Below are 23,529 nucleotides of genomic sequence, written 5' to 3' on the forward strand. Positions count from 1 at the left end.
AGAAATAGTAAGAGCGTTCGGCAAATATAAAAAAACCTTCGACAAACAAACTGATATTTTAATTTATATAATTAAATATTGGTGTTATTGTATTATTTACTCTGATATTGTAGAGAAAAACCTGTGAAAAACTGATAATACAAAATGACGGGATGGAATGCCTAAAAGAGCGACGCCATCTTTTCCTATAAGAAATATGACATAAAATGGAACACTTTCAAACTGATTTTGTTTTCTCTGTTTTTTGCATTGGATTTTTACTTGAAAAGCGTACATTATTTAGAACTTCGTGTTTAGTTCAAAGATTACCGTTTTAAATACGATTTTTATTATCACATTTTCGTATAAAAAATTGCTATTTGACTTATAAAAAAGAAGAGTTTCCATTTCATTTTTATACACCGAAAAAAAAGTATTTATTTGTAAGATGACTGCTCCAATGGAAAGAATTCAAGTGCTAGATTCAATAGAAAAAGATATAATAACTTGTCTTCATAGTGCAGGTAAAGAAAATCCCATAATCAATTTTCATTATTTGATATCACATTTACCTATTTACAGGGCAAGTTTTCGTCGAACTAGGCAAAGAAAAATCAAGTTTGAAACAAGCGGAAAATCACACTCAAATGTTCTTAAAAACACTAAGTGCCGTGGAAAATAAGTTAACAGACCAAATAAACTATTTAACTCAAGTTTCAACAGGACAACCCCATGAAGGATCCGGATATGCTTCACAAAAAGTTTTACAAATGGCGTGGCACAGACTTGAACACGCCAGATCGAGAGTAAACGAATTAGAAAGATATAAAATTAAACATTTACAAGGTAGAACATCACAAAGAAGCATAATTGGTCCTACAAATGTTACATCTACAGTTGCAGGGCAAAATGTACCTTCAGGAGCTTCAACTTAATAATTGTGCAGTGTTAACAGTGAATATTGACGTTAATGTTTTATACACAGTGGTACCTGACTGTTAATATTAGTTATCAGTTAATGAAGATTTTTTCACATTATATTTTGCTCTAGAAGAATTGAGATGTGGTTGAATATTAATTTTTCCAGGAAATTTGTTACACAAATTTCTTTTAGAGAGATATTGCAGCTTTCTTTGTTTAGGTGCTCATAATTTCCATGATTGTCATTTGGAGATTTTAATTTTATTAAAAATATTGATGCATATTGGTCAAATTGGGTATTTTTTGTCTTGCGGGTGATTAAAGATAAGTACTGACATTCTTTCCTCTTGTAGCAAAATTGCAGCTCTTCACAATAGTTTCTTACAGTTTTTTTGAATGTTAAATATTGATTTTTAACAGGACTCATTTTTTTTAATCTGAATTCAGTTTTTTATCATTTTTGACTATTATATACGATTTGCAAGGGAAAAAGTGAACTTTATTTCAGTTAAGTTCGAGTGGGGTAAACGTAAGCGATTTTGACAAGTTACTTTTTTTTTTCTTTTTTATCTTTATGGTAAAAGTTTGTTATAAGATTTTTTTGGATCTGAAACCATGGCATCATAACTGACATCTTCATTTTATGGTACACTCAGCAAAAATACAAAAAATAAAAAAAAATAGTAAAAAACCAAAATTAAAAAAAATGTATGTTTACATTTACCCCACACCTTTGGGGTAATTGTAAACATTTATCAGTTGTGCCATACATACTACATATTGGGAAATGGACTAATTGTAAACATTTGACACTTAGGTTTATTTTAAGCAGTGCACAATAAATTAAACCAATGTTCGTTCATTTGAACTACTACCACAACACCTGTTGGTTTTTCGTTCTTTTATGGTTTTTCCTCCAGAAAAAGGACTAGTTTTCATGAAATAAAAATATACATGAAGGAAAAATGTATTTTTATTGAATCAAGCTGTATTAGAGTTGAGACCTAACCGGTAGGCTTTTTTCAACCACGTTATGAAACGTTTATTTGAACTACTACTACAATACCTGTTGGTTTTTCGTTCTTTTATGGTTCTTCCTCCAGAAAAAGGACTAGTTTTCATGAAATAAAAAGTATACATGAAGGAAAAATGTATTTTTATTGAATCAAGCTGTATTAGAGTTGGGACTTAACCGGTAGGCTTTTTTCAACCACGTTATGAAACATTCATTTGAACTACTATTACAACATCTGTTGGTTTTTCCTCCGGAAAAAACTTATTATTAACTAGAAATATACATGAGAGAAAAATGATTTTAAAGGTATTGGAGTTTGTACCTAACCGGTAGCCTTTTTTGAACCTTGTTATAAAATGTTCCTTTGAACTACTACTACACCATCTATTATTAAAATGTAGAAACTGTTTTGATTGCCTTTTAATAATCAAGTTAATTGCTAAAATATTGATCAAGGGCGAATTGAGTTAGGTAAAAGGGTTTTAATAATAAAAACAGAAATTTTTCAGTAACATATTTAATGATATGTACCTGGTACACATTGGGGAATTTTTTTTATAATGTTGTTCATATAATTAGTTATTACAAATACTTTCATAGACAACGAGAACAAAAAGTTTATAAAAATGACACATTTTATACAAAATCTCCTTGTATATATACCTAACTGAATAAATAACATTTCCCTAAATATTTTCAACGTTCCCATTCATACAAAAAGTAAACAACAACCGAATTTGATTAAAAATAACTCGAATGTATTTGTACGATTCTGCATGAATAATTTAGTTTTATAAAATCAAATAATTATTAAATATTAATTTAATCTGTATTAACCTAATTAGAGGGATTTAAATTATCCACCGTACTTTTAATTAATAATTCGTGTATGTAATAGAACAATAAAAATATTTAATTGAGGGATTGTTTCTCTTTCCACAGTTGTACTTCTTGTTTTATCCTTGATACGTCTGTTGCGTACGTCCGGCAACAGCCTCCCACCCAAGTTACCCCTAGATCCAACCATTTTTGAATGTATGTTTCCACTGGCTCGCATTTATCTCTGTTGATCCAACTGGAAGCATCAGTTCTTCAAATAGTATCATTATTATTAATATTTTATATCACACATTTTAGTTTCGAGTATGCTGATAGGAAATTAAATTATAGTATTTCTAAAGTCAATGAAAACAATTAAAAGTGAAAAAAAATTTCCTACAACTTGAGATTAATTGAAATTATAGTATTTCTAAAATCAATGAGAACAAATAGATGTAAATGAATATTGACTAGAATTAAGAATAACTGAAAATTAATGGAAATATCAATTAGAATATGAAAATTGGAATGATAGTATTTTTAAAGTCAACGAAAAGGAAAACGAAGGTTGAAAAGATTGACTGGATTATGGGAATTGGATTTATAGTATTTGTAAAGTCAATGAAAACAATTAAAAGTAAAAAAAATATTCCCTAGAACTTGAGATTAATCGGAATTATAGTATTTCTAAAGTCAAAGATAAAAAAAACATAAAAAATGGAAAAAAATCAAAACAAATATTAACTAATCGTCGAGAATGATCGAAATTATAGTATTTTTAGAGCCAATGAAGAGGAAAACTAATGTCAAATAGATTAACTACAATACGAGAATTGAAATTATAGTATTTCTAAAGTCAAAGATAAAAAAAACATTAGAAAATGTAAAAAAAATCAAAAAAATATTAACTAGACCTCGAGAATGATCGAAAATATAGTATTTTTAGAGCCAATGAAGGGGGAAACTAATGTCAAATGGATTAACTATAATACGAGAATTGAAATTGTAGTATTTCTAAAGTCAAAGATAAAAAAACATTGAAAATGGAAAAAAATCAAAACAAATATTAACTAATCGGCGAGAATGATCGAAATTATAGTATTTTTAGAATCAATTAAGAGAAAAACTAATGTCAAATGGATTAACTACCATATGGGAATTGTAATTATAGTATTTCTAAAGTCGGATAAAAAAACATTAGAAAATGTAAAAAAAATCAGAAAAATATTAACTAGACCTCGATAATGATCGAAAATATAGTATTTTTAGAGCCAATGAAGAGGAAAACTAATGTCAAATGGATTAACTACAATACGAGAATTGAAATTATAGTATTTCTAAAGTCAAAGATAAAAAAACATTAGAAAATGTAAAAAAAATAAAAAAATATAACTAGACCTCGAGAATGATTGAAATTATAGTATTTCTAAAGACAAAGATAAAAAAACATTGAAAAATGTAAAAAAAATATTAACTAGACTTCGAGAATATTCGAAATTATAGTATTTTTAGAGCCAATGAAGGGGAAAACTAATGTCAAATGGATTAACTATAATACGAGAATTGAAATTATATTATTTCTAAAGTCAAAGATAAAAAAAATATTAAAAATGTAAAAAAAATCAAAAAAATATTAACTAGACCTCGAGAATATTCGAAGTTATTGTATTTTTAGAGCCAATGAAGAGGAAAACTAATGTCAAATGGATTAACTACAATACGAGAATTGAAATTATAGTATTTCTAAAGTCAAAGATAAAAAAACATTAGAAAATGTAAAAAAAATAAAAAAATATAACTAGACCTCGAGAATGATTGAAATTATAGTATTTCTAAAGACAAAGATAAAAAAACATTGAAAAATGTAAAAAAAATATTAACTAGACTTCGAGAATATTCGAAATTATAGTATTTTTAGAGCCAATGAAGGGGAAAACTAATGTCAAATGGATTAACTATAATACGAGAATTGAAATTATATTATTTCTAAAGTCAAAGATAAAAAAAATATTAAAAATGTAAAAAAAAATCAAAAAAATATTAACTAGACCTCGAGAATATTCGAAGTTATTGTATTTTTAGAGCCAATGAAGAGGAAAACTAATGTCAAATGGATTAACTACAAAACGAGAATTGAAATTATAGTATTTCTAAAGTCAAAGATAAAAAAACATTGAAAAATGTAAAAAAAATCAAAAAAATATTAACTAGACCTCGAGAATATTCGAAATTATAGTATTTTTAGAGCCAATGAAGGGGAAAACTAATGTCAAATGGATTAACTATAATACTAGAATTGAAATTATAGTATTTCTAAAGTCAAAGATAAAAAACATTGAAAAATGTAAAAAAATCAAAAAAATATTAACTAGACCTCGAGAATATTCGAAATTATTGTATTTTTAGAGCCAATGAAGAGGAAAACTAATGTAAAATGGATTAACTACAATATGAGAATTGAAATTATAGTATTTCTAAAGTCAAAGATAAAAAATGGAAAAAATATTAACTACAACTAAAATTAGATTAAAATTATAGTATTTTTAAAATCAATAACCTAACCTAACGAACTAGAAATTGTAATTATTTGAAAATTAAAGAAAATATAAACTAGAATTTGAGAATTGAAGTTAAAGTATTTTTAAAATCCATGGAAACGCAACATTTATTATAAAATGTTAACTAATATAATCATTATCAATATTATAGTATTTCTAAAGTCAAAGTAGGTCGATGTCGAACAAACGTCACTTGTTACGGTTATAAAAACGACCCTCATAGATTTAAAAAATGAATTACCGAAATAACAGTTTTACTAAATTAAATTTCTATCGTTGACTTCACCGCTTTTATACATACCCTAATTCAACGACATAATTTTCTCCGCTATTTGGATAGACAATCAACGGTCTGGGGTTATCTTTTCGATCGTCATTTATTCCGGTTAGTAAAGGCTCGATCAGTCGTGGGGCGGTGCAATTTATCCCTACGGCAACTAATTGTTCGGGATTCAAATCGAAACAATGGCGGGCTACTTTTTTGAAATCTTCACCGAACGCCGTAGATTTACCATCTTGCTGAAATTACCAAGAATATAACTAGATATGGGTACAGGTTAGCACAGAAAACGTATGTTGGAATGTGTGACAGCAGTTTCAAGTTGTAACAGTAGAAGGCGATCCATGTTAAGGAACACGGCGTCCTGGAAGGGTTGACGATACCCGCGTTCCCCCATTAGTACCACAAAATGGCGTCTGAGAAGGTTAACGATACGCATGTTCCACCATTAGTAACAAAAAATGGCGTCGTGGGAAGGTTAACGATACGCGTGTTTCACCATTAGTACCACAAAATGGCGTCGTGGGAAGGTTAACGATATGCGTGTTCCCCCATTAGTACCACAAAATGGCGTCGTGGGAAGGTTAACGATATGCGTGTTCCCCCATTAGTACCACAAAATGGCGTCGGCCGATTCCTCATGAACGCCAAATAGTTTTTGAACTATAAGCCATCTTATAATCCCGATTTTGTCCATTGCGATTTTTCTGTGTCCCAATATTAAGTCACGTCTCAAAGGAAGTTGCGTGGATGGTTCCAAAGAATCTGAACACGCGGTACTGAACGGAACAACTTGAATTTATCGTTAAATTCTTTTTTAAAAATTTCCAAAAATTATTGCACATCGTATGATACGGAATGTAATTATTTTTTTGGTTTTTTTGTTTGTTAAGATTTGTATCGTTGTTGTTGATGATTTTAACGATATAAATTATGTTGTATCATTGTTATAGGGTGAGCAAAATTTTAATTAAATTTCAACAACAACCCCGAATTTTTTTTTAATTAAAAATATAATTATTTATCGATTTAATCCGATATTTAATAACTCCAAAGTCTCAAATGAGTACTCGTTGTACACTGTAAATCAAATTATTTCGCATTTAGTGGAATAATCACCTTTTAAATGGTTACGTCGATATAAAACAAAAGTCGAACGATATATTTTGAAAATTTTCAATTAATTTGAAATCAATATAACAAGGGAAATACTTACCGCTACACTAAACGCGAGCCAAGCTTTGATATTAGGAAATTCTTCTTTCAATAACGTCACCAACATTTCGGCTTCTTTGCAATTCGGGATTGTCTCGATAGCAAATAAATCAACTCCACCTTCTACCAACGCCCTCATGCGTGGTAAATGCCATTCTTTCATTTGTTCAGCTGAAACTGTTTTTGCGTACGACCCCGTATATTCGGAACCGTCGTGAAGAGATGCTCCATACGGACCCACAGATCCCACTATTAGAGGCTCCCCTAAATCAACAAAACCATTATTTTCGATAAACCAAACAACTCCACAAGACAAAAAATTTTCCCTGGATATACCGGCAAGTTTTCAAGTGCCCATATGACGAATATATCCATGAAAGTACTAGGAGTAGTTAGTGAAGAGGGAATATAATGGATGACGCTTTCTATTAAAATGTAGAAGAACGGGAATTGCACCCTTATACATCACAACAACCTAATACTCAATTAAAACACACAATGGAAACACAGATACACAGTTTCCCTGATGATGGATAGATCTGTCTTTCATGATATGTTCAAATCACTTTCTTCCATATCCTCGAGGATCTTCCTCGTCTTCTTCTAGACTGATACAGAGTTTCCCTGATCATAGATAGCTCCGTATTTGATGGTATATTCAATTCCTTCGTTTCAAGTCCTCAAAGATCTTCCTCGTCTTCTTCTAGACTGATACAGAGTTTCCATGATCATAGATAGCTCTGTATTTGATGGTATATTCAATTCCTTTCTTCCAGGTCCTTGAGGATTTTCCTCGTCTGCTTCTAGACTGATACAGAGTTTCCTTGATGATGGATAGCTGTGTCTTTCATGATATGTTCAAATCCCTTCCTTCCAGGTCCTTGAGGATTTTCCTCGTCTTCAAATACCTTCCTTCCAGGTCTTTGAGGATCTTCCTCGTCTTCTTCTAGACTGATACAGAGTTTCCTTGATGATGGATAGCTGTGTCTTTCATGATATGTTCAAATCCCTCCCTCCAGGTCCTCAAAGATCTTCCTCGTCTGCTTCTAGACTGATACAGAGTTTCCCTGATGATGGATAGCTCTGATTTTCATGATATGTTCAAATCCCTTCCTTCCAGGTCCTCGAGGATCTTCCTCGTCTTCTTCTAGACTGATACAGAGTTTCCCTGATCATAAATAGCTCCGTATTTGATGGTATATTCAATTCCTTCGTTTCAAGTCCTCAAAGATCTTCCTCGTCTTCTTCTAGACTGATACAGAGTTTCCATGATCATAGATAGCTCTGTATTTGATGGTATATTCAATTCCTTTCTTCCAGGTCCTTGAGGATTTTCCTCGTCTGCTTCTAGACTGATACAGAGTTTCCTTGATGATGGATAGCTGTGTCTTTCATGATATGTTCAAATCCCTTCCTTCCAGGTCCTTGAGGATTTTCCTCGTCTTCTTCTAGACTGATACAGAGTTTCCCTGATGATGGATAGCTCTGTCTTTCATATTTTGTTCAAATACCTTCCTTCCAGGTCTTTGAGGATCTTCCTCGTCTTCTTCTAGACTGATACAGAGTTTCCTTGATGATGGATAGCTGTGTCTTTCATGATATGTTCAAATCCCTCCCTCCAGGTCCTCAAAGATCTTCCTCGTCTGCTTCTAGACTGATACAGAGTTTCCCTGATGATGGATAGCTCTGATTTTCATGATATGTTCAAATCCCTTCCTTCCAGGTCCTCGAGGACCTTCCTCGTCTTCTTCTATACTGATACACAGTTTCCCTCATCATGGATAGCTCTGTCTATCATGCTGTGTTTAATCTCTTCATTCCAGGTCCTCGGGGGTCTTCCTCATCTTCTTCTACACTGCGGTTGATACATCAGTGGTTTCTTCGGCCACCTATTCTACTTTATCTTCATCGTACGTCCGTACCAGAGCAGTTGTTTGGTTTGTTTTCTCTTTGAAGTCGTGTGTACTCGACTTGTTCAGATCGTATATACTTCGTTCTGGATATCCTGCACGATCTTCTCAAGTAGTCCATTTCCGCAGCATCTATTCTTTCCTCATGTCTATCTGTCAGTTGACAGCACTCGCTTCCATACGTTAGACTTGATGACTTTGTTTATTGTCATTTTTTTTTTGACCAAAACAATGAGTTCGGAATTTTCTGTAACTTTTTTCCAATGGTCGAACTCTAGTTTCTATATCGTCTTTTGTTGTTTCATCTTAATAGATATTTGAATTGAGTTTTATTTTTTTTACCGTTGATAATTTTCAATTGAAGGTTGATGACAATAGGTTTAAAATAATTCTGTAGATATAATGTAATATACTCACTAGCATTGGGATATTCCTCGAGGTATCTCTCGACTGCGGTTTTTGCGTATTGCACAGATTGCTTAATAAGATTATAACCCTCTTCTTTTGTAATATTTAAATGTTTCTCAAATAGGTTAACGTCCGCTTGGTAGGTATTCGTTATTATTAAATTGGCACCGGCTATAAAGTGAAACGAAAAATCCAATTATTTATAACAATGCGGACGACGTCAATGGGATTAATTGAACAGATCAAATATGAAAAAATAAATTGACGACGAAGGCGTAACTTTAAATTTTAGAAGCTTCATTTTACTATTCAGTTACTAAACATGGAAAGAAAAAGATGAATTGCACACTTTTATTCATATAGAGGGTGTTTCATAGATAATCTTGGTTTCCTATGTCTCTTAACGACTTTGGTAAGCCCATTCTTTGAATTGGACGGAAAAAATTGTCGCGATTTTCAATATCTCATTTGGATACAAATTCATTCACCATGTTTAAGAATAAATAGTAATTCTGACTGTGCAAAGTCCGGACTAAATGCTGTTTTATAAAGAAAAAGGTTTATTGGAGTAGGTTCTGATATAGTAGTTGATCCTCTGCAGAGCTGCTTCAGGTTGAAAACACGAAAGACCCAACGTGGTTCGAAGAAAAAGAAAACTCCAGCCAAAAACGGTTCCCTCCAGGTTTAGTATTTTTTTCGTTTATTATTTGATAGGAAGCGGGTGATAGAGAAGTGGTTGGCCATTTGGCTGGTGAGCCGGTTCACCAGGTTACAGGAAAACCGCAGAAAATCTGCAACACCGACGAAGTGGGGTGTGAGGGAATTATCTAAGTTATGGTAGTTTTTGGGGAGGTCTTCGTATGATGTTGCTAGCAGCCGAAAGGGTGGATAGAGAAGTTTTTTCTTAGGCTTTGCGGTTCTAGGCCATTTATTGGCGAACCAAAGGGTTGAAAGAGTTTTCTTGACACCGGAGTTGCTTGATTCGATTGTACGATTCACATGGCGGAGTTGAAGGTCACTTAGACGGCTTGGAATGGGCATTATATCAGTATTGATATAAACGGTGTTACTGTGCGAATATTTCACCGAGTGCCTTAATGAGACCGTCTCTCCCCAAAATCTCAGCTGGAAGTTTTGGGGTTGAAGTTATTCGCGCAGGGAATGCTAAGGTTTGAAAACGAAAGAATCGTGGATAAATTTATTTATCAAACTTTGTGGAAGATTTGTTGTGGAAATATTTATAAGTACGAATCGTGTTGAACCTCCAACGCGGTGGTAAGACACTTTCCTTTGGATGAGTGACGTTTTAATCAACTGAAGGAAATCGATTCCGCAAATAAAAATTCGCCAAATGTGTGTTGCGGAATTGGTTCGGCGTGGAAATGATGCAGCAATTGTTTAAAATACTGCAATGAATCAAAAACATAGTTCCGACGAATTTAAAATTAGGGATTTCAAAAAAAAATATATAAATATGTAAAATAGATACGTTGCCCGACACGCAAGTGTAGTTAAAAAAAAGTGGTTATGGAATGAACGGGACCGTAGCCGAGCTGCACCACATTTGAATTATGGAAAAGTGCATTACGAAGAGAGACGACAATCTATACAAGGCAATTCGTTACAAAATGAATTCGTCGGGGCGAATTTTCATTATTTAGATGAAATTAGATCGGTAAACCATATAAACAGATTTTCCTGTTTATAGGAAAGTAGTACGAGAGTTGTGTGAAAAGGAATTGGACTTTTTTTTCAATAACTATTTTTATTTTTTTCCATTCAAGTCCAAACATTTGATATAAAGTTTATTTAACGAAGAAAAATAGTAAACTAAAACATATTCACGCATAATGCACGTGATCAGGGTTGCAAACGCCAAAGCCGAGCAAGTAACAGGACCGTACTCCGCGCTTAATAAATAATTTTCGGTTTAATAATATGAATTATAAATTTTGGAATAGATATAAAGTGAATGGTCTAAATACGAAAAACATTCAATTGAAAATTATCCTTAATATGTCCATTTTTACCCATGTTTCATGCAGGTGGTGAATTTTTCTTTTTTATTAATTATTTTTGCTTTTTCTAATAATGAACTGTTCCTTTCTCGTTTTTCTTTATTGAATTTAAATCCCGTTTCTTTCAATAGATTAAAAAATGTTGTTAAAATCCGGCAAGTCTTTATTTTCGTTAATTACCCTCAGAATTTGTAGGTAACTCTCAACTAAATTTATAAAATCATCAATTGAATTGACAATTTTTTTTTGTAGTGGGTATGATCACGAAAAAAGATAACGTCGTAGCTGAGAACGTGGAAACAACCTCACAGATGAAGAAACGCAACAGTTTGGTCGATGTCCTCAAAGAGGTTTAACTTGAAGAAAAATGGTTTCAGTGGGTCGTACAGCCGCACACACCGGTCGGCGTGGGGGAGAATTCTCTTAATTTAGAATATTGTTGAGTTTAAATCGTCTTGAAGAGTTAGACAGTTCCGAAAATACCAATTTACTTGGTAACTAAGCATTTTATTATGCGTCGACTTGAACGTCTCCAAGAACTGCTTCAGTCCTCTCAGACTAACGTGGGTGATGGTAGGTTATAGAAAGAGATCGCAGAACTTCGTTCTGTCTCTCTCGAAACTCTACAGTTTGACGGACTCCTACCATTTCGACTGGTAAATCTATGGTTTTTCAACTCCATGTTGTTACGCAGTTCGTAACAAATCGGTCATCGTTTTCATCAGATCTAAACCCCAGCGCCTGTTATTCGGAAGGTTATAGCATCGGTGGACTTTAGGGGAAGTTTTCATACAACCTTTGTATATATTGTAGAGAAAATTTACAAATTTAGTTAGAGAATTTCAAATGGAATACAACCCTACGCCACCACTTTAAATCTAGTAGTTTAATCATGTTTACAGTGTATATTTATTCCGTCCCACACGTAGACATTCCTTTCCGAACAGGATAATATCTCACCCACTTATAACCTCTGAAGTTTCTGTTATTTCCGCGTATTCTTGGGGTTAAAAGACATATATAAAATTGAAATTAAATTCCTGGATCAGTTGCGGATCGTTTTTCACGTGTAACACTATAGTCGGACGTTTTTCGGGGGATTTTACAAGTTACTCGATATAACGACGTGTTGAGTTTAGCTAAACACGAAACGTAAATTTTATTAAGTTACTTGTTTTCGTTTTTCAACTTTGTTTCAGTGTGGCAGTTAGGAGTTGATTAAATTGTTACAAATTGGATTTTAAAACGACCACTCGAATTGTTTGTTCGACAATCGCATACCTAGAGAGCAATAACGCGAAACCGGATGTGGTAAAAAGGATTTAACGATGGCGGAAACAACGGGGAGTTTGTTTTATTTGAATCAAATCGATTTGTGCCACGAAAATATTGAGTATAAATTTTTGTTTATGAAAAAACACGTTCCGAGCTTTCTTATACTTATTTATTCACCGTCTGATACTGAAATTATGATCAATTACAATGGATGAATACATAAATATTCGAAAGCTCGGATATATATTCGAGTTAGTACACTTTGGTATTAAATTTTGCCACAATCCCACTACGAAAATACTCTTAATCCAGCTGGCTAAGATTTCGTTCCAATTTATATAAATATATACACCAAAGGGTACTAACTTTAATATATTTCCCAGCTTTCGAAAAAAATTATGTATTCACCGTCTGATACTGAAATTATGGTCAATTACAATGGATGAATACATAAATATTCGAAAGCTCGGATATATATTGGAGTTAGTACACTTTGGTATTAAATTTTACCACAACACCACTACGAAAATACTCTTAATCCAGCTGGCTAAGATTTCGTTCCAATTTATATAAATGTATACACCAAAGTGTACTAATTCTAATATATTTTCGAGCTTCTTAATTATAGTATATATAAATAATAATATTGAATTTTGAAATTGATGAATCTTACGTTTTTTTTAAAAGATATTACAAAACTTTGTTATTTATTTGTATATAATTTGGAACGAAGTCTTTGCCAGCTAAATTATGAGTGTGTTCGTGGTGGGATTGTGGCAAAATTAAACGTCAAAGTGTACTAACTTTAATATATTTCGCGAAAACTCCGTATCATCGTCTGGGCCTGAACAGCACTACGAAAACGTTTATATATATATGATTGAAGAAGCAAATAAACTGTTTCCCAGAGCCTACAACATAATTCGGGACCCATTAAGTATTGCGGAAAACGATATACCCCTTTTTACTTAAGAAGAGTTAAAAGCAAAGTTTGCTGATGAATCATTGAGGCTTATGATCCGTCAGCTTATCAAGGGTGAGTTCGCAAAAATATAGAAGAAAGCGAGGCTAGTACTAGTAGAGAAGCACCAAAAATCAATAACTAATACAATATCTTAAAGACCTCTGTGCTTGGACAAGTTTATCGAACATCTTATAGCTGAAATCAAGAACGCGGGTATTTTCCAAAATGTAGTTTGATTATACCGAAGGAAAATCAACTTTCGATGCCATAAACCTGGTAATAGATAAGGCAAAGACTGTTAAAAGCTTCGTATATAACAATAAGAAGCTCTGTCTCTTAGGAACCCTCAATGGAATAAATGCATTCGATTCATCTCCTTTGGTGATGATTGTACAAGGGTTCCGAAGCAATTTAGAACGTTTGGTGAAAGCTACGTTTATAATAGAGAGCTCTTGATTGGACGGCAACATCACGAGCAAATTACACGTGAAGTACCACAAGGATCCATCTTAGGTTCAATCCTGTGAAACCTCTATCATGACATAATCCTCAATCTAGAGATTACAATCTGCATAGACCAGGAACTTCTTTGAAAATAACACCTGCAAAAAAGTTGAGGTATCATCGACGACTTTAAGACGCTAAATGTCAAACCTCAATGGTCCGAATTCTAAAACTCGCTCAAATCATGTTATTTGCAGCTCCGTGGTTGGTCTAATGCACTCGGATTCCAGAAGTACAGCAACATGATTAAGAAAATTCAAAGAAAACTAGCTGTTGGAAACTGTAGAGCATTTCAAAGCTTTCAAAGCTTTACATTGGCAACCAGCTAGAGCTGAAGTCTGCAAACCTTATCTAGTATGGTGGTAAGAATAATAAATAAATAAAATTTTCAATCAGAACAGATCTAAAATCGGAATGATTAGAATAGACTGTAGGATCATTAGAAACTGACATTACATGTGAGACACCCTCTATTATTGACCCCCTATTGGGAATATTGTGAGTAAAAATATTTCATGTACAAATTTGTAAAAAGAAAAACTTGATTTACAAACATAATACGAGGTTTGAATAACTTTTAAGTACCAATAATCTATTTGAAAATGGTTTACCTCTTAAAAAATCCAAGTGGGTGTCGATGACGGCCTCAGGATCGGTGGCTAGAAACCTGGAACTCCACAAGACGTCTCCATCAATCGGTTGTTGAACATGGCAACTTAATTGAGTAGCAAAGCCTCCATCTAAAACGACTATATCCTTTTGATATTCTGAAATTTTACTATCGCTTTTTCTACCCTCAGTCGACGTCGTATCTGAGCGGATTTCCATTGAATTTCCTATACCCGGAGGGGCCATTCTTCCAGTTTAGTTGTTCTGAACAAAAAAGTCAATTTATTTGTCGCAATCGCTCGCAACACGATATTTTTGTATTTAAAAGTGATACTCGATTTTGTGATTAGAATTTTTAATACTGCATTGATTAATACAACGTGAAAACGATTATCCTCATCCCCATTTGACAGCCTGTAACTAATGTCATTTATCAACCTCTTTCTTTTTATCTTTCATGGATTTCCTTAGCCATTCCAGACCCGTGGTAACTTAAACAAATCTTAACCTAACCTAAAACTTAGGTTAGTAACCAAATCTTTTATTCTGTTAGGTTAGCTTAGGATTTGGTTAAGTAAGGTTAGGTTGACATTTGTTTACATTAAATTAGGTTAAGATTTGGTTACGTTAGGTTAGGTTAAATGAGGTTATGTGAGGCATGTCTTGCAGTGGCCCCAAATAAGTTCAATTGCATGAAATTTGCAATTGTAGGGTGGTACTTATAAGAATTCATGACCGTGTTTTCGCAACAATTCATCAATAACATACACATTTTCTTTACGGTTTATTTTGGTAATATGTAATAGTTTATTATTGAAAATTTAATGCAATTGAACTTATTTGGGCCCGCCGTAAGACATATTTAGAAATCTCTACCTCACATAACTTAATTTAACTTAACCTAACCTAACCAAATCATAACCTAACCTAACCTTAAATACAAAAATAGCGCACAAATAAATAAATAACAATAAGAAAAAAAAGCAAATACAGAATACAAAAAAAAAATCATAAACCATGAGTTGAAAACGGTCAGAGGTGGTAGGGCCTTAGGTGATAGGCCTCAGGAGGGGATTTCAGAAAGGTGGAGTAACCCTTCAGGCTTATCCAGAAAGAGACGCGAAACCAACGGATACATCCGCAACTAGGAACTACTCTTCTAGATCTTTATGAAGATTTCTCCCCACACAAAAAAAACTTTGGTCAAATTAGGTTAACATTTCGTTGGATTAGGTAAAGATTTGATTAGGTTAGGTTAGGATTTTGTTAGGTTAGGTTAGGTTAAGATTTGGTTAGGTTAATATTTGATTAGGTTAGGTTAGATTAAGATTTGGTTAGGTTAGGTTAGATTAGATTAAGATTTGGTTAAGTTAGGTTAGGTTGGGTACCACTCCTGGGAGCTGTAAGACCTTGAAGTTGGTGGAGTGGCTCAGTAACTTTCTCTCTTCTTGTGCCGTCTTGACGGACTGGTGGTGAGGAGTGAAGCTAAGAAACAGCTCAAAAATCCAAAGGATTAAGTGTTGTACGCTGATGCAATGACAATTTGTTGTCCTCCCGACGTACGACACTCCCGAGGATTGAGGAGGGTGGTTTAGTGGGTGAGAGTCCCACACAAACTCACAGCATTTGCACCCGTCCGTTGTGAGGAAGGCATAAGCTTCCACCCTACCTCTGGGCAAAAAAAAAGGTTAGGTTAGGTTAGGTTAGGATGAATTTTGATTAGGTTAGGTAAGGTTAAGGTTTCGTTATGTTAGGTTAGGTCAATATTAAGTTAGGTTAATCATTTTATTACGGTTTGATCCACAAAAAAAGACTATAGCACCAAATTTTTTATTGTTTCTAATCTTCTTCTATTGATTTCATTATAATTTTGGTACCTCGTTTTCTTATTATTTTGTTATTTGTCTTATCCCTTCGTTCCGTTCAATTTTGTCGTTTATAATTTATTATTATTATATGATTACGCGAAGTATGTAAAAATTCAGTGCCTGGATGTGTTGTACACTATATTTTTTCGACGATCTATACGAAATATCCAATATTTCGCTCTATAAATCACTTTTTTTTATAATATTCATGACCAGCAACAAAATGCGATCTTTATAATACGAATACGAGTTTTTTTTTACGGAATAATAATTCTTAAATTAATAATAAATAGAAAAATAGCTTACGTAAATTAGTTTAACGTTAAAAGGTACAGGAAACACGACGGATTTCATTGATTCTAAACTGTCAATGGAGTTGACAATTTTATTTTGTGATAATATATCAGATTCGAATTTGATTAGAAATATCTCTATTGTATATGTGAGTTTTGAAAGCACCGATCTGATTGGATAATTCAATCGAAAAGATATCATCACTTTTGGATCACATGGAAATTTTCAAATAGTACAGTCATATTAGGGCTGATAGATAACTCTTCAGTTGATCATTCTAAAATTTAGTGGACGAATCTCAAGAAAAAAATAGAATTTACGTTCTAGATCATTGGTCAGCAAGCTTTTGTGCCAGTTAGTTCTAGCTTAGCATGTTAGTCGAAGAAATAAAACAGAAAAATTGCAAAATCGAGTAATTTCTGAGCAGTAAGGCGGATCAAGATGTAATACAGTGCATTCGGAGATTCTCAGCGAACAAAACTGATGAATAAGAGATTGAGACATCTTGGTCAAAAAATGTAATTGAATTGCGAACATTTTCTATGACTTTCTATGTAGATTAAATCAACAGTTTCGCTTCGACTTTTGGTGATGAAGCACCACCTCGAGCCACAGGGTTTGGTTGGTTTTCCGAATTCAATCGTGGTTGCACTTTTCTACATAATTAATTTCGTGAAAGTTCATCCTAAATCGGCTGCTGTGTACTAGAATACATACTACTAGGGACATACCGTATGATTGAGACAAACTTTGACATCAGTTCCATTCGCATACATTCAATATTGCAAGAACGTTTGGTTGTCAAAAAGATTTGGAAACGTATAATTTGACAATCGCTCAAAAAAGCTCGAGTCGATTGGTGCAGAGTAATGTTGAAAAAATTGATTCGCGGTACTTCAAAAGACGTTAAAAACGAACCAAATCCAATAAAAATTGATCGCACACGTAACCAATCTCATTCTCCACCACGACATTACGAGCTTTCTTGACATCAGTTCAAACAAAAACGTTTTTGAACAGTCAAAACATCGAATTGATGATTCATCCGCCGTACAATTCTCGTTTGGCACCTTATTATTTCTTCTTTTTCTCGCAGATAAAAAATAAATTGCGCGGTGGACGTTTGTCCACACCTAAAGAAGCGTTGATGTTTTGGAGGTACCTCGAACGGAATGGGAAAAATGCTTCGACAATTGGTTGAAACGCATGGAAAAGTGGATTGATCTTAATGCACGGAATGAACACGAACATGACGTTCACAAATGTCAAATGTCAAATGTCGAAGTTAATCAACTTTTTACGTGCTGATTGTGGTCAAAAATTTAACCTCACTTTTCTATTGTAGTTTGTAGTTGAAGTTACCATAAAAAATGACTTGTCCGAGTGGAAAGCTGATAGAATTTGTACGTGTCATGAGTGTTAATATAACAAACAGTCGTCTGGATACAAGAAAAGTATAATTTGGCGGAATATAGGGAATGATTTTCCCATTTGAAGAAAATTCCACGACAAGAATTAACTTTCTAATCTAATCTAGAATCAGGTTTTCTTATTGCATGTTTTATTAAGTACAAAAGGTGATCATTTAAATCCCGATTTATTAATCATGTTTGAAAAATATGTTTGCATCTATTTCGTTTATTATACTGCAGATATTTCTATTCAAATTGAGGGGTCTCAACCACCAAACCCGTAACAAATGTCTTTTCATATTATTTCTCCACGTATTTCATACACTAAAGTAAAATTTCTGTATATATATATATATATATATATATATATATATATATATATATATATATATATATATATATATACACTTTTTAGGTTATGTTTTTATTTATCTATTTTAAAACTTAAATAACAACCCTCGTAGCGACGTCTCTGATAACCTATTAAATAGTTAGTCTTGAGGCTCAGTAAATTGACCTCGTTACTTTGTACCCCTTTAATTTTCGTATCTTGTAGAGAGTTACGTTTCTGATTAAATTAACTAGCGATTACCTGTCCAAAAAGCAAATTCCGACCTTCGGGGATTCGGCTTTTCACATAAGGGAATCGCAAGAAACCTTTTGTTTTTGAAACTATACTTATAAAGCGTCTTATAAAAATTATGAAAGTACTTTGTAGTTTTAATAACGAAAGGTCGTGTGTAATTTTCGACGAGTTGTTGACGCGATAAACAAAATAAAAAACTTGGTAGGAAAAATAACTTTAGACAGTTTTCCACTTCACTGAAACACCTCTCGAGTAAACGATAAGATCTTTTGGTAAATTTTAAAGTTTCTTTTCAAACAAATTTTTTTCTTTTCGCTAATTTTAAGATTTTTTGTTGGAACTATTGTTGGGAAGATTTCGAATTTTTTCGCATTAAACCACAAATTTTTGTAACCTAAGGATAGGAGCTCATGAATAAACCAACAAAACGCTTAAGCAGCTTAGTTCGTTTCACAACGAATTTTAAAATCCAGCACAAAATATTCTTTCCTTCTGTTGAATGTCGGTTTTGTTAGCATAATGTTTCCAAATGAACAGAAATGTTTCTAAAAATAAACTTTGAAGAAACTCCTGATATTTATTCACATATTTTATCAAATAACAATACAGGGTTTTTCGTAACTAATTACCGAAATATCTAAAATGCTTCTTAATTACGTCATGGAAAAATAAAGTACCAAAATCCTAGTTACCATATTTTTTTGCTAATACAAAACATTGTTTATTGTTATAGATAAATCAAAGGATGAATGCAAAGCAGGACGTTCCACCAAACTCTGTGATTACGACAAGGTAAGTTCCACAGGAGATTCCTGGAATTGTTTTCCAATAGGGACTTGACAATTTTGATTTTAGTTTTTGAACGCACCTTTCCACTTAACATCGAACTGTCACTGACAGTTTATTCAGTAGACATAACCTCGTACAGAAATTCGGAGTCGGTGGCCGCGTTAACTCCGATGTTCGGTCGTAATTCTCGATCTAGTTGACAGGCAGTAACAAGTTTGAGTCTACATATTAGTTGTGTGATGTTGCCGGCAGAAACGTCCTTAGCAAATGATTCAATTTCACGGCGTTCTCAAGATTCGGGCATCGCCAAGATTATGGCGAATTTTGCGTAAGGATCTTACTATACAAGAATTAGAATATATGGACTTGGACAGCACATGTTACAATCGATTTATTGAAGAACAAGTTTGTTAGGCGTGTTATCTCAAGAAATGGATTGGCCTAGATTTTTTTCTTTGTGGCTACGTCAAGCCGTTGATCTATGCTAATAAGCCGACGACGTTGCAAGATCTCAAAGCCAGCATTGAACGCCGAAATGTGTGGCCGAGTCATGGAAAATTGGGTCCATCGAATCAACCGCTGCAAACGTGCCCGCGGTGGCCATATGAGCGAGGTCGAGTTCCATTCATAAACTTTTTGAATGTACTTCGACCCAATAATAAAGTTGTTGAAATATCTCAATTGGTTTTAATTTTATTTTGAGAAAAAATTGTCAAGTCCGTATGACAACTTGACTCATCTTTATTTGACTGATTCCATTAAGATCAGTAATTTATTTTCAATCTGCGGGAATAAGAAGAAATCATTGGGTACCAAACAAGGATTGTACGGCGTATAACCCATCAATTCGATGTTATGATCGGTAAAAAACGTTTTTGTTTGAACTGATTTAAGAAAGCTCGCATTGACGTGATAGAGAATGATTAGTCTTCCGAGATTGATTTCAAACATTTCTGGTAAACAAATGCTGATGTACAGTTCGGAATCGACCGTTCCACGTTGCTCTAATAGAACGTTGGTGACACATACAGTTATTCAGAAAAAGCTAGCGACCATTTGCTTTCGAGCAAAATCCAATTTGTTCTTGTTCTCTCCTCCAAGCCCTCCCACTTATGTGTGCGTGCGCCGAGGACAAAGAAACCACCCGCCTTTCGACATAAGGCCGTTATAATGTCCACCATCCAGAGAGGTCACTGTCAAACGAACCCATCCCATCTACCGCACTCCAAAAGTGTATTTTGGATGTCAGCTTTGTCATACAGAATCATTTCTTTTTCCCATTCGTTTAACCAGGTAGTAATGTATCTGTCGGTCAAGTCTATGTTCGTTGGAGGGTATATTTGGTTCTTTTTTCCCGGTCTTTCGGCTCTTCATCTTCAGTTTCATTGCAATCTTTACATTTCCCATCGGTGTCTCTCAGAAGGAAGCGTTGTCTTCCAATTCAGTGATGCAGTTGTAATCTTTCAAACTCGTTTATTTTATTGAATGTTTCTCGACCTTTGTTGGTGTTTTCCCATTTGGTATGCCAAGTCGTGAGCCGTAGTGTGTGTGCAAGTTTGGGTGTTGCTTCTGACCGTCTCTAAACTGTTAATGTCTAGTGCAGTGTGTACTTTGTATTTGTAATAACTGCTCTGTTGTCTTTGTCGATGGTTGGTATGCGATTCTCCTGGTGAAAAGGAGGAAGTTCTTTTGTTGTTACGTGTTAGATCGACCGCAGATGTGGTGCGACTTGGTATGCCTTCTTGATGGTATATATCCACGATTCGTTGCCTATAACGATCTTATAGACGCTTTTGGAAGCACCGCGAGTGAATTTTATCAGCATTTATCGATTCGAGCTTCTTTTGAGCGATTCTCAAATTATGAGGTATCCGAAGCGACAAATCTTTTTGACAGCCAAATGCTCATGCGATATTGAAGGTATATGCGTTAAAATAACTCGCAATTATGCCTCAATTTCACGGTATTTTACATGACCATCGGCGACAGCGATTTTGGACGAGTTTTATCGAAATTAATCATGTAGCGAAGTGCGACAACGATTGAAATCGGAAAACCAGCGAAACACGACTGCTTGAGATGGTGCTGTTGGTTCAATCCACGTCAAAAGTCATTATTCCACGAAAATGTTGACGTTTGAAGACAATTTTTTGATCAAAATAAATGTTTCGAGTATCTGTAAACAACTCGAATAGCACTCGTATGACTACACGTTCTGAGTAAGTTCACCATTAAAAATGTCGAAATTTACGTTGGCAATATCATATTTGACATATTCACATCAGTGTTGCCATATCTCAAAACTTAAGTAGCAACCCTCGTAATATTTTTAATCTAGAAGGAGCATATGGTACAATTGGCAACAATGTTAATAGATTTATAGGGTGATTCAAACAAAAAAACTAGTATTTCAGCATTATATATACAATAAATTCATTTAAAATTGATGAGAATTTTCTTAAGAAGGCAATTGATTTATATTTACACACCCTGTATAGTTATAATACAGTCATATTTGATTATATTTGAATTTCGAGTTCGTTTTGTTATAATGAACGTAGCTCGGTTGTTTGTGTTTGGTATGATTAATAATCACACGTCAGAAGCATTTTTCCATAAATTTCTAAAGTTCTAATTTTCTTTTTCTATGTAGGATGTTAGCTGCTGAAATAAATCGTTGCAAAACGTCGTTGTGCGATAATAAATTTTTCGCTAATTTATTTATAACTAAAAATAGTTGATATATTTTTAAAAAAGGTTCAGTAAAAAGTCGACTTTTCATATCAATTTACTATAAACGATGTTGATTGTTCAGTTTGCATAATGCATCACAAATTTTCCAAGACCGGACCTGGAACAATCGCAGGCAACAGAGAAATAATTGTTCCAATTAATTATTTCGATTTGTTGATTTTGAAAAAGTTTAGGTTATGCTAATTTTAGATTTATATATAATTTTACTTCATAAAACATTTTAAATATCATTTTCATTCATTCAATATTATTTTTACATCAAATTTAAATAAATTATAATCGTATTACACTGATATAGGTAGTTTGCAAAAGAATGATGCAATATAAAGCTACGATATTATCATACTCATTTTGAATTAATAAATTATTTTTGAATATTATTTAAGCGCAGATTTAATGAGAATAATAAAGGTTATTGAACTTTGTTTGAAACTGTTGCAGATCTAACTTAACCTACAAATTAATTGACATAGTGATAATTAATATAGGTCGAATGGTTCATGCAAATTATAATTTGATTCCTTCATATGAATTTTAATAAAAGATAAGGGCTAATTATCCAAAAACTACTATAAAAACGTATTTATAAGGAATCTAATTCTATAATAGTCTTTCAACCTACATTATAAAGCAACACGTGTTAAGTTGAAATTTATATAATACTTACTAGTAGTAGGTAACAATTAATTTTTATATCACACACTATCACAATATAAAAACTCATATAAACAATAAAAAAAATTAACTTGGTCCATTCGTTCACAATTTAATAACTACCACCCACCGGCCTCATTTAACCTGAATGATTCGTAGAGATGTAACATAATTTATATCTGTTTACTGGCTTTGATGCGAAGTTTAGTCGTTCGTCGTAAAACCAGCGCCGTGGAATAAAATAGAAATAAAAATGTTAGTAATTAAAATTTGGATTAATCTTTTAACTTGATTCATTTTATAATTTTTTAATTTTGGAAAGTGGGCGATTCATCATATTTGTATAGATTATAAAATTGGGAAATAATAGTGGTGGGCGAGTTACTAATAACAGTTACATATCATTCGTTTTAAAGAAATAGTTGATTATATTATTATTTGGAAAAGAATAATAAAAATGCGATAAAAATTACATGATTCTTAGTGCGGGAAAGAATTTTTTTAGTGTGTATATTAAACTTACTCGATAATTCTAAAATAAAAAGTTGAAAAAATAAATAACACATCATATTAGTAACTGGAGTAAAAAAAAGGTATTGATAGTAGATAACATCAGCTTCAGGGGTGTTAGTTAAGTTATGATACACTTTATAGTTACTTTGGAATACTGCAAGGCTCAGTTATAATCCTTTACTGC

General features: G+C 33.2%; 2 protein-coding genes across 3 annotated transcripts; one reads left to right on the top strand and one right to left on the bottom strand.

Moving 5' to 3' along the window:
- The first annotated feature begins 157 nt into the window (after positions 1–157).
- Positions 158–2,836, top strand: LOC130449273 (mediator of RNA polymerase II transcription subunit 11). Its single transcript, XM_056786988.1, has 2 exons — positions 158–503; positions 562–2,836. The coding sequence occupies exons 1-2, from the start codon at positions 428–430 to the stop codon at positions 912–914; spliced, it is 429 nt and encodes a 142-aa protein (XP_056642966.1). The 5' UTR covers positions 158–427; the 3' UTR covers positions 915–2,836.
- LOC130449272 (uncharacterized) lies at positions 2,417–23,529 on the bottom strand. Of its 2 annotated transcripts, none has more exons than XM_056786987.1 (6): positions 22,846–23,529; positions 14,478–14,739; positions 9,115–9,276; positions 6,789–7,051; positions 5,594–5,811; positions 2,417–2,990 (listed from the first exon to the last, which is right to left on the bottom strand). In XM_056786987.1, the coding sequence occupies exons 2-6, from the start codon at positions 14,719–14,721 to the stop codon at positions 2,828–2,830; spliced, it is 1,050 nt and encodes a 349-aa protein (XP_056642965.1). In that variant the 5' UTR covers positions 14,722–14,739; positions 22,846–23,529; the 3' UTR covers positions 2,417–2,827. The 2 variants fall into 2 exon arrangements, with proteins under 2 accessions (XP_056642965.1, XP_056642964.1); XM_056786986.1 differs by having other exon boundaries at positions 2,417–3,005; positions 22,846–23,210.

The sequence above is a fragment of the Diorhabda sublineata genome, chromosome 10 (assembly GCF_026230105.1).
Source record: "Diorhabda sublineata isolate icDioSubl1.1 chromosome 10, icDioSubl1.1, whole genome shotgun sequence".
Taxonomy (NCBI): domain Eukaryota; kingdom Metazoa; phylum Arthropoda; class Insecta; order Coleoptera; family Chrysomelidae; genus Diorhabda; species Diorhabda sublineata.

What these genes read in the sequence shown, in the direction of transcription:
- LOC130449272 (XM_056786986.1), bottom strand. Translation starts at nt 14,721, where the DNA reads ATGGCCCCTCCGGGTATAGGAAATTCAATGGAAATCCGCTCAGATACG. An exon ending in CGAGGAATATCCCAATGCTA is followed by an intron (nt 7,052 to 9,114) that starts GTGAGTATATTA and finishes TTGTTGATTTAG; the next exon opens with GGGAGCCTCTAATAGTGGGA. An exon ending in GGCTCGCGTTTAGTGTAGCG is followed by an intron (nt 5,812 to 6,788) that starts GTAAGTATTTCC and finishes TGGTAATTTCAG; the next exon opens with CAAGATGGTAAATCTACGGC.
- LOC130449273 (XM_056786988.1), top strand. Translation starts at nt 428, where the DNA reads ATGACTGCTCCAATGGAAAGAATTCAAGTGCTAGATTCAATAGAAAAA. An exon ending in AACTTGTCTTCATAGTGCAG is followed by an intron (nt 504 to 561) that starts GTAAAGAAAATC and finishes ACCTATTTACAG; the next exon opens with GGCAAGTTTTCGTCGAACTA.